Here is a 12,024-nt window from a genome sequence, read left to right as displayed (position 1 = left end):
AGGGGGCCACGGAGCATTGCAGGGTCAGACAAAGGGTGTGAGGAGAGGACCGCTCCAACCCCAACCAATTAAATGGTTGGCAAGGCAGCTTCAGCAGAGATGGGAGATGATGGTACCCTTAGCTCCCACCTCATTATACCCTCCGGTTGCAGGGGAGCCCTTGCAGTCACAGTTTGGCTGGGGGCCTGGGCAGGATGAAGGGGTCCTTACCATGCTCCTGCAAGACAGCTAAAGGGATGCTTTACCGTTTCTTTGTGTCTTCTTTGATTTCTTTAATTAACATTTTGTGGTTTTCAGTGTACAAATCTTTTACTTCCTTAGTTATGTTTATTCCTAAGTATTTTACTCTTTCTCATGCTACTGTAAAGTGACTTGTTTTCGTGACTTCCTTTTCACGTAGTTTGTTGTCAGTATAGAGAAATGTGGGTGATTTTTGTATCTTGATTTTGTATCTAGCACCTTTACTGAGTTCATTTACTGGCTCTAACATTTTGTGCTTTTTTGTTTTTTTGGTAGAGTCTTTAGGGTTTTCTATATACAAGATCACACCATCTGCAAACAGAGACAATTTTGCTTCCTCGTTTTCAATTTGGATGTCTTCTAATTCTTTTTTCTTGCCTAATTGCTCTGGCTAGGACTTCCAAAACTATGTCAAGTGAGAGTGTTGAGAGTGGACACCCTTGTCTTGTTCCTGATCTTGGATTGGAAGATTTGATATTGTTAAAATGTCCATACCATCCCAAGTGACCTACACACCCAGTGCAATCTCTAACAAAATTACCATGGCATTTTTAAAAGATATAAAACAGGTAATTCTAAAATTCATATAGAATCATGAAATATTTGTATAGCCAAAACGATTCTGAAACAATTTGAAAAACAACAAATCAGTAAGCACCACACATCCTAATTTCAAAATACATTCTAAGGCTATAGTCCTTTAAAACATACAAATAGGGCAGCCCCGGTGGCGCAGCGGTTTGGCGCCGCCTGCAGCCTGGGGTGTGATCCTGGAGACCCGGGATCGAGTCCCGCATCGGGCTTCCTGCGTGGAGCCTGCTTCTCCCTCTGCCTGTGTCTCTGCCTCTCTCTCTCTGTGTCTATGAATAAATAAATAAAATCTTTAATAAAAAATCAAAAATAAAAAAATAAAAAAAAGCATACAAATAGACCAATGGGACAGAACCGAGGGCCCAGAAATAAATATGTGCATATAGGTCAGCCTACAAAGTGCCAAGAACATACAATGGGGACAGAAACAAATGGTACTGAGAAAACTGGATACCCATGGGTTGGAGAATGAAACTGAACTCTTAACATCATACATAAAGAAATGAACTCAAAATGGATGAAAACTTAAGACCTGAAACTGTAACTTCTCAAAGAAAATGTAGGGGAAAAGCTTCATCATATAGGTCTTGGCAGTGATTTCATGGATATGATGCCGAAAGCACAAAAGCAAAAGACAACCGGGACTACGGCATCAAGTGAATAATTTCTGCACAGCAAAAACAAAACAAAACAAAACAGACCCCCCCCCCCCAAACAACAACAACTAACAACAAATAGAGTGAAAGGCAACTCACAGAATGGGAGAAAACATTTGCAAATATCTGCTTATGGGTTAATTTTCAAAATATGTGAGGAACTTCTGCAACCCAGTATCCAGAAAAACTAATAACTGAATTGAAAAAAGTAAGCTAAGGACTTGAATAGACATTTTTCCAAAGAAGACAGACACATGGCCTATAGGTAAATGAAAAGGGGCTCAATGTTACTAATCATCGGGGAAATGCAAATGAAAACCACCTCACATCTGTTGGATGGCTATTGTTCTTTGAAAAAGAAAGAAAGAAGAAAGAAAGGAAGAAAGAAAGAAAGAAAGAAAGAAAGAAAGAAAGAAAGAAAGAAAGAAGAAAGAAAGAAAGAAAGAAAGAAAGAAGAAAGAAAGAAAGGAAGGAAGAAAGAAAGAAAGAAAGAAAGAAAGAAAGAAAGAAAGAAAGAAAGAAAAAAGAAAGAAAGAAAGAAAGAAAGAAAGAAAGAAAGAAAGAAAGAAAAAAGACAAGTGGTGGCAAGGACTGGGAGAAATAGTTGCTCCGAAAGACAGTAGGGAGCTTCCTCTGAAAGTTAAAAATAGAACCATATTATCCAGCAATGCCGCTTCTGAGTATTTATCTAAAAGAACTGAAATCAAGATCTCAGAGAGATATGAGCACTCCCATGTTCACTGCAGCTCTATTCACAGTAGCCAAGAGATGAGAACAACCTAAATGTCCATTAATAGATGCACAGATTAAAAAATATGGTACAGCCATCCAGTGGAACACAGCTGACCCTTGAACAACGTGTGGGTTAGTGGCGTTGACCCCTGAGCAGCTGAAAATCTACATATAATTTTTGGCTCCCTCAAAACTTAACTAGTAGTTTCCTGTCATCCAGAAGCCTCGTCAATGACATTCATGGTCAATTAATGCATATTTTGCATATTATATGTATTACATACCGTATTCTTACAATGAAGAGAGCTAGAGGAAATATTACTAAGAAAACCACAGGGAAGAGAAAATACATTTACAGTACCACATCGTAAAACTCCGCATGTAACTGGACCCCCACAGTTCAAACCCATGTTGTTCGAGGGTCAACTGTGCTATTGCACTTTATAATAGAAGGGAGTTCTGCCGTATGGGACACCATGGGTGAACCTGGAAGATATTATGCCAAGTGCAATAAGCCAGTCACAGAAGGATAAATGCTGCATATTTCCACTTACATGAGGTATTTAAAATAGTCAAACTTGTAGAAGCAAAGACTAGAGGTGGCTGCCAGAGGCTGGGGATCAGGGGGTGGGGAGTAGAATGTGAATTGCTAAAAACTGAGCACAAAATTTCAATTATGCTGGATGAATAAATTCTAGGGATTTGCCATAGTGACCTTGTGTCCACAGGTAACAACACTGTACTGTACACTTAAAAATCTGTTAAGTGGGTAGATCTTGTGTTATGTGTTCTTACGACAATAACATAAACACTAAAAAAATAAAAAAAAGAGGGGGTGCCTGGCTGTTTCGGTTGGTAGAGCGTTTGACTCTTTATCTCGGGGTTGTACGTTCGAGCCCCACGTTGGGTGTAGCAATTACTTAAAAAAATAAGATCTTAAAAAAACCAAAAATACAAAAAGAACTCGTGAAGCAAGTAGGAACAGTAAACAGGAGGGCAAGGAGACGCCTGCATCTTGGAGGCACCTGTAATACTTTTCAGTCACTTGGAAAACCTGTTGGCAGAGCCATTTGTGCTCAAACAATGAAAAGGCTCACTGAAAATTATCCTTCTCTGTCCCTCAAAGAAAGGCCTGATCACATATAATCTACATAAGTAACGTAAACGTTATTTACGGCAAAAGTGGAATCCATTCCACGATGAGCTATTTGGCGTCTGCTGCATAGCACGCTTTGGGCTACGGACTAAAGAAACGAAAAAATGCTTCTCGAGGCATAAGCAGAGCGGCCAGGAGCAGGGACTCCAGCCGTCGGACCTGGATCCCGGGTGCACCTTGCTGGGTGGCCCTGAGCAAGCTGCCTGACCTCTCTGTTCTCCAGCAGCAGCCGGGGATGAAAAGCTTCGGGGTGTTGTCCGAGTCAAAAGAGAAAAGAATGCATGATGTGCTTCCGACAATGCCTTCTGCTGTGCCCTAGTCGTTATTAAATACTAAATGACCAAATAAATACGAAATTACCAAATACCAAAATGCTAAGATGCCCTGGAAAGGCTGGGGCTGTGCTGGTGGAGCGCGGGCTGTGCTCTGCGGGGTGCGGGTGGGGGGCTGCCCAGGAGAAGCGGCTTGGGCTGGGCCTGGGAAGGGTTGTGGCCAGGAAGGGAGCTGCTCCCAGGACACTGTGCAAGGTCTCAGCTGGAGTCGCCAGGAGAACCAGACGAGGTGGGAGTACGCGAGGAAGTGAGCAAGGGGTTCCCTGCCGGGGAACCATCTGAAGGGGTTTCGGGGCCAAGATGGGGGGGGATGGAGGCCGACGAGGCCCAGGTCTGGGGAGGGCGGCCTCTGCGAGCCGAGGACACCGAGATTGCGGCGGGGCTCTGAGGACCTCGTATCTTCCTCGTAGTTTGCTCCTAAATGCGATTTTCCCACCAAGAGGGCCCGTGGGTCTATGCTTGATTCAGGGCCTGTTGGGAAGGGAACAGGGGAAGCCACGGAGGGTGCGCAGGGGCCAAGGACACATGCCTGTGAGAAAAGGCCATGGGGGGAGTCCTGGGGTGGCTGCCTGGCCACGGGGAGGCAGGGAGGGTGGGTCAAGGCCCACGTCAGAACCTAGACTGAGCAGGAGGGCCTTGGGGGTGCCACTCTGGCCACATCTTGTTGGAGGGGCTGGAGGCATGACCGGGATACATCTAGTGGGCAGCTGGAAATCCGGGCCCGGGCTGGTTCTGGGAGTTGGGAGGACCCAGGACAAGGGGGCATCTGGGTCAGCCATCTGCACGGCCCCAGGGGAAAAGCCTCAACTCCTCCAGCATGGAGCGAGGCAACGGCAGCGGCTTTGGTTTCTGGAAGTTTCTTAGAGCTGGCCCAACCTGCTTTGGGAATGTTGGTCAGGCCTGGGTGTAACTGTGTACATGATTAAAAAGGTAGGGGAAGCAGCACCAGGCTCTGAGAACTCAGGGGTCTTGCTCAGGCTGTCCTCAGGGACTGTATGATCCCCAGGTCACCTCTTTCCATCTCCGTCTCTTCTTCAGGCCCTATTTTAGGGAAGCTAAGTTCTCTTTGGAAAGAGCTCTGGACGGGTAGTGGAGAAGCTCTGGGCCAGCTCTGGCATTGACTGGCCATGTGTCCCGGGCAGGGCACTCCAGTCTCTGTGCCCCTTTAAGATTGGGCAGGTGCCTGGCCTGAAGTCAGACTAGAGGACGCCCAGCTCTCTGAGGGCCACCGTGCCCTAGAACAAGCCCCGGGGGCCCCTCCTTCCACATTCTGGCCTAGTGGTCCGGCTGCACTTAGCACCGTGTCCACACCATGTCTTTCTCCCCGAACCCTGTCGGAGTGAGCAGAACGATCCCCTCTCCAGCGGGGGTGAACTCTCCCCTACATGGCACAGCTAAAGCCTGGCGGAGGTGATGTGAGGCCAGGGCTGGTTCTCCTGAACCACCTCATGTGGGCCTCAAGCACAGAGCTTGGAACGTGGGCTCTGGGTCACCCTTTCACAAGATGGTGAGAGCTGGGGGATCCCCTGGTGGCTCAGCGGTTTAGCGCCGCCTTCAGCCCAGGCCCTGATCCTGGAGTCCTGGGATCGAGTCCCACATTGGGCTCCCTGCATGGAGCCTGCTTCTCCCTCTGCCTGTGTCTCTGCATCTCTCTCTGTGTCTCTCATGAATAAATAAATAAAATCTTAAAAAAAAAAAAAAAAGATGATGAGAGCTGTCGGGGAACCGTTTAGTCCTCAAGGTCACTGTGAGCATGGCAGGCACTTGTGTTTGTGACACTGTCCTGAAAAGTTGACTGCATCCAACAAGTGCGCATTAGGGGAAGCTCTGTGGTTTTTTTGTGCAGACCTCCCGGCACCTTCCGGATCTCACAGCTGAAAGTTCACGCTTCCTCAGGCGCTGCTCGAAGTGTCCTGGCAGCCGGGGCCAGTGCTCAGCTGGAGCCCTGCCTCCCGCTCGGGGAGCAGGTGGGGGCAACACCGGGAGGTGCCGGGATCACGCGGAGGGAACGTGTGGGGGCAATCCCGGTCACTGCCCTCGAACGGTGCCGCTCCCTGCCATGAGCTCAGGGGCACAGGGCGCCCAGGCAGGAATGGGGGTGCTCCACGAGGCCATCATCCAAGAGGGCTGCCTTCTCATCACCCCTGGGGGAGGCAGAAAGCGTAGCCAAGGCCTCTGGTGTGCTGCGTTCTGAGTTTATGGCACTGGGAGTGACGTACTGTTGGAAGGGCCAGCTGCCGAATCTGAGCAACACTGTGAAGTCAAGTGCGCAGGGTTGTCGCATGGAGTGGCAGAGGGGATAGGTCTACAAGGTGCCAGAGAGGGGTCCTGGGCTCTGCTTCAGGGAGCACCCACAGCGGTGCAACAAGCACCCCGCTTCCCATACACAGAGGCTTCAAAACCACTTACAGATACCCCTCCCTTCTCTCACGTTGCTCTATTATCTTCTATCTTTTGCAAAACACAAAAATGTCGTCTGACCCCACCTCCCCTGAGTTGACAAGCTCCTCCTTCCCTGTCGCCTTTCACAGAAACACTTCTCCAAAGACTCGTCCACACTCACATCCTCACTCCAACTGCCACCCCCGCCTCCTGGTCGTTCCTCCATCTACTCCGTCTATACCGTCTCCCCGGGTGACCCCACCTGGTCCCCGGCCTTGAGCACCAGGTACACACTGACACTTCACACAATGCTCGGCTCTGTGTCCCCAGGGCCAGCCTCATCTCGATTTTCAGGCACTTGTACCCAAGCAACAGTGGGACAGTTCTCTGGGGACACCCACCGGGTCACCCAAACAGGAAAAAATCCACCTCCTGGTTTCCATCCCCCCTCAATTCTCTCCTAGCGCTCCCCATCACAGAAAATGGTGCCACCAGGCTGGTGAACCAGGAGCCCACGTCACTTCCTCCTTTCTCCAATATCTCATGTCAGCAGGTCCTGTTGATTCCCACTCAAAAATATAACTGGAATGCAATCCTCCTCTGCACCGTCACGGCTGTGATCTGAGTCACCAGCCTCTCACTGGATGCCACCAACAGCACTGTAATGAGCTCTCGGCTTCTGGCCCCCAAGGGTAGCCAGGATGACCTTTTAAAGTGGGTGATGGTACTTGGTAGGGCAAGTACACCACTGACCTCTTGCTTCTCAAAAGTTTCTCGGTTATTCTTATTTATTTATCTTTCAGATGAAATTTAGAAGCAAGTATTTTTTTTTGCAAGTATTTTTTTAAATAAATAATTTAATGGTAAACCAATCCAGACCAAAGATCCAGTCATCCAATTAATATTTACCAGAGGCCTCCTCCCTGCAGGCAGTGTTCTAGATTATGAATTACGGAAGTCTAAGTTAATAATAATTTCCTTTGGAGGGCTTTTTTCCCTTCCTATAAACTCAATAAATCAAAACCGGCATTTAGTAAACAGAAGTGTGGGGAGTTATGTTCTGTTTACCAAAGGCCCTGTCACTCTAGGTGGTACAAGCGGCGTAGCCATGCTGGCGCGTTGGAGTTTTGTTTTGCTTACAGACGTTCCAGGGTGGTGTTCTTTGGCAGGGCAGTGGGCACAGCCACGCGCGGGTCTCTTACCTCCCTGAGGCAGGTGTAGATGGGGCAGACGAGCACACGGAAGGGCTCGCCCGTGCTGCTGCGCATGGTCCCGAACACTTCACACAGAAAGGTGATGAAGCCAAGCCAGCGCTCCACATCCTGCTGTTGAAGCTCCTCCCGCACTGTGAAGTCCTTCTGTGGAGGCACAAGAGACTGAGTCAGCCTCGCTGGGGTGTGGTGCCTACTGTCCAAGGGCTGGCTCTGGGCAACTGGTCAACCCCATGCTTTCAGTAAGGAGGGAGGGGTGCCCCTTGGCTGGAGTGTGAATGTGGGGGCTTACTCGTAGGTGTTAGGGCCACTTTGACTTTTGGCCACAGCACCTTTTCTTCCATTCCCAGATTGGGGGCCCCTCAGCCTTGCTCCACTGATCCCAAAGCTGAGATGGGGGAGTAAGATGAAGGGCAGATGACACCTTTCCCAGAGTTATCATCTCCCCCATGCAACTCCCTGTGCCTAAACCACTTCCCTTTGCTCTAATCCCCAAAGCATGCCCTCTACACGATGGAGAGTAACCAGAGTATTGTCTTGCATGTCAGCAATTAGTGACCGAGGCTCATAATGGCCCCAGCACCGGGCTAGAGGCAGCTACGGCCCATGCCTGCAAGGGGCTTAGAGATAGTAGGAGGATGAGAGGCATTCATTCATCCTCCTCAAAAGCAGTATTGCCCCATTGTGTGCCAGGCGCTGTATTAAGGACTAGGAAATGCCATGTTCACTCATAACTGTGATACAAGAGAGAAGGTACTAAAGCCACTGCGGGGTTCCAGGTGAACTCAGAGGCAGTTGTCACTAAATGGGAAATGAAGGCCATGAAAGAGCTAGGATTCTGACACAGTAATATGGGGCATCTCAGGTGGAGAGAACAACGATGTGGGGAGGGTAACATGGGTGTTTGGGAAATAAGCAGGTATAACGTGGTCTGGGTCCTGCACAGGTGGAGTAGAGAGGGCAAAAAAAAAAAAAAAAAAAAAAAAAAAAAAACAGGAGTCATGTCTGAGAAAAGGAGTGGGGCTAGAGTATGGATAATTGAACCCAGCCAAGGAGCTGCTGCATTCCGTGATGGTTGGCAGAGGTTTGGGGTGGGTCATGAAATGCCACGGTCATATCTATGCTCCTTACGAGGTTAACATGGCACAGATGCAGAGCCCAGGCCAGGAGGCCACCGCAAAAGCACAGGCTGAATGAAACCTGAGCTGTCTGGCATTTGGGAGATAAGAACCTGCGGTAGGTTAGACCATAGTCAGAAATCAGTTTCCCCTGCCTTGTCTTTGGGTTTGGCCGTATGATTTGCTTTGGCCAACAGCAGGAAGCAGAAGCGACAGGGTGCTGGTTCTTTTTTTTTTTTTTTTTTTTTTTTTAATATTTTATTTATTTATTCATGACAGACACAGAGAGAGAGGCAGAGACACAGGCAGAGGGAGAAGCAGGCTCCATGCAGGGAGCCCGACGTGGGACTCGATCCGGGGTCTCCAGGATCACACCCCAGGCCAAAGGCGGCGCTAAACCGCTGGGCCACCAGGACTGCCCCAGGGTACCGGTTCTGATCTGAGGCTGTAAGAAGCCTCACGTAATTACACTTCCTCTCCTAGGCTCCTCCCATTGTCATGAGAAGGCCGCCTGTGGGCTGGTCTGATGGTCCCAAAGGGAAGGTGAGAGGCATGTGAAGCAGGGCCCACCCAAATCTAGACTAGGTCAGGTGGTCACAGCCAACTCGCACATGCATGAACTCTCTGCAACACAACATCCACTCCGTCCTAGTGCCACTAGGACTTCTGCGCTTGCCTGTTGAGCAGCACCCGCTGCCTGGTACAGGATGGTACCAGTGACATTGTCAAGACAAAGAGTCACCAAGGGATGGATTTCAGGGTTGATGGAGAAGGAAGGCTCAAAGATGACACCAGGATTCTGGATCTGGGTGACCGTGCCACCAGGAGGACACGGGAGGGAACAGGCTGTCAACGTGCCGTGTGCCATTCCCACTGTCCAGTAGCCTTCCCCACTGCTTATTTAGGCAGAGCACTCTCCTGGATGACAGCATCTCAGAATCTCCAGAGAAGGAAGGCCCTCAAGGAAGACTGGGTTAACGTCTGTCCCTTGTGACGGTAGTGCCATCCAGAAGCCTAAAAGGGCGGATAGCACCTCCGCCTCCTTCTCCTCTGCTGGCCAATTTGGAGCTGGATGTGAAGATCACCAAGAGATGTCCCTCCAGTTCCTGCTTCTGATGAGCCTGGGTCATGACTTATTAGTTTCAGAGTTTGACCAGTTTAAAGTGTGTGTGTGTAAAAACGGGGAGCCGCAGCCTACTATCGAGCCCCAGACACTGAGGCAAGTGCCCCAACTGTGGTATCTCATGTAATCACCGCAATGATCCCACAAGGCAGGTCCTACTATTGCCCCATTTTATAGACGATGAATCCGAGGTTAGAGAAGTTACCCAGCTTGCCCATGGCTATGTGTAATGGCAGAGCAGGGATTTGAACCCGGATCTGGCTACTCTGGATCCCAGCTTTTTCCGAACCCCTTCTTTTCTCCTGGTGTATTTTTTGCTTTGTTTTGTTTTAAATATTTTATTTATTTATTTGACAGAGAGAGAGAAAAAACAAGCAGGGGATCCAATGTGAGGCTCGACCCCAGGACCCCGGGATCATGATTTGAGCCAAAGGCAGACGCTTAACAACTGCGCCACCCAGGCGTCCTCTCCTGGTGTTTTTAAAATGAAAATGCGGTACCTGAGAGCTCAAGCACGTACTCACTTTCTGTCTGAATTTTCCACTAAGCCATTTGTTCCTACCGCCTCAGCAGGTCCACTCAAGCTGGCAGATCTCAGGAGCTCCATGCCAATCCTCAGGCCTCTTGCCTCCCCATTCACTTCCCACTGAGATGTCTACCTGTGTTCAACTGGAGCTCTCCCACCCTGGAGTCTGAGACAGGGCAGTGTCCCTAGAAGAGTACCCTGGGTTTAGCCAGGGACTCCAAAAGTAGTGGGGTCTCCTTCCTAGTACTAAGGCTGGAGCAGAGAGCCTACAGGGGCTGCCCTGTGGTGTTCTAGGTACCCGTGAATGAATGAATGACTTTGTCCACCACCCTATGGCCTACAAAGCACCTGGACTGCTGGCCCTGAAGTCATGAATCTTTAGGTAGTTCCACCCTCATTAACCTGTGTTTATCCCACTATATCCTTATGTGGTCAGAGCAGAGGCAAGCCTTAGCATTCTCATTTTAGAATGGGGGAAACTGAGGCACACAGTGGTTAAAAGACTTCACCAAGGTCACTTAGGGCTAGAATCTGAATGAGAACCTAAGCCCTACCATTGTTTACAAATCTGGGGTAAAGGTTTTCAGCCAACTCGCAACTGGTTGCACACTGGAGTCACCCAGAGAAGCTTCGAAGCTATAGATGCTTGGATTCCACCCGCCACACAGAGGCTTGCTTGGCGGGCCATGGTGAGGCCAGGACACCGGTCAATTGTGGAAGCCCTCCAGGTGATTCCAGTGTGTGGCCATGGCTGAGAACCACAGCTCTGGGCTTTTATAAGGTGCTGACTTGGGAGTTAAAATGGGGCCCCTCTATCAGTGCCTGCCTTGCCCTTTCCTCATCTCCCATAAAAATACCCATGCTGGCAGACAGAAGAAAGCCCCACAGCAACACTGAGATGGAAGATAACAGTTCGCCAACAGCCTCCTCACCAGACTCCAGAGATAATACCACTAACTAAAGTGCTGTCGCCAAGAAGCCCTAGTTGCCCAGAGCAGCTTGGCCTCCTCCCCAGAAGACCAAAGGTTAGGGGTAGATGGGAAGTAGCTTGACCTTCAGCCTCTCTCTGTCTGCCCCTGGTACTTGCAAATGTTTTAAAAATGATTACATCTGATCAGAGAACGAGAGCATGACTCACTTTCCTCCTGATAACTGGTGGCATCGAGAGAGGATTCTGTTTGGGGCTAGCAAAATGCACTAGAAAATGGATCAACTGCTAAATGTTGGAAATCAGACTTAGGATGGGCACATTTGAAGCCATCCACGGAGGTGGAGACTCTACTCTTGCTGCAGCAGACATCGAGAATTCCAAGAATGATCCACATGGTTAACCCCCAACCCAAACCAAGCCTTTGTCATTCAAGGGTAAGGGAAGAGAAGAGCACTATGCCGTCTATGGGAAAGTCCTGCACAGCTGAATAGGGGGCTCTTGAAGACCTAATGGAAATGCAGTTTTGAAAATGATAACAATATATCAAGAATAAATAAAGTTAAAAATTCCAGTGTAAACCAAGTGGGTTGGGGCACTTGGGTGGCTCAGTCAGTGAAGCGTCTACCTTTGGGTCAAGTCATGATCCCGGGATCTTGGGATTGAGTCCTGCATCAGGCTCCCTGCTCAGCGAGGAGTCTGCTTCTCCCTTCTGTTGCTTGTCTGAGCTCTCTCTCTCTCTCTCTCTCTTGTTCTCATATAAATAAATAAAATCTTAAAAAACACCAAAACATGGGGGCTTTTAGGTCCGTAAGAACAATGGTGTGGATTCTGTGACATGTGGAGAGGCATTCAAAAGAAGGGATCCTGTCTTGTGTGATACGGAAGTTGGCCTTCGGGGAGGATGGATAGGGCCCAGAAGAACAACAGCAACAGGAGAGTGTGAGCTGAAGGCAGTGAACGGCAGAATGAGCATGGCAGGAAAAGTAGCACATAAGATAGACTTGGAGAATAACCAGAAAGTTGAAC

The 12,024-nt window shown here is 49.1% G+C and overlaps 1 protein-coding gene across 7 annotated transcripts in view; it reads right to left on the bottom strand.

The window, feature by feature from the left end:
• Nucleotides 1-12,024, bottom strand: part of CTIF (cap binding complex dependent translation initiation factor) — a 282,695-nt gene that overhangs the window by 32,081 nt on the left and 238,590 nt on the right. For all 7 annotated transcript variants that reach the window (XM_077899773.1, XM_077899775.1, XM_077899779.1 and 4 more), the window contains one exon: nt 7,292-7,447. In XM_077899773.1, coding sequence (XP_077755899.1) covers nt 7,292-7,447 — 156 coding nt within the window. The remainder of the gene's footprint in view (nt 1-7,291; nt 7,448-12,024) is intronic.

Source organism: Canis aureus, chromosome 6, assembly GCF_053574225.1.
Source record: "Canis aureus isolate CA01 chromosome 6, VMU_Caureus_v.1.0, whole genome shotgun sequence".
In the NCBI taxonomy this organism is placed as follows: Eukaryota; Metazoa; Chordata; class Mammalia; order Carnivora; family Canidae; genus Canis; species Canis aureus.
Note: the sequence above shows the minus strand (reverse complement) of the source record. Positions and strands in the feature narration are given on the sequence as shown.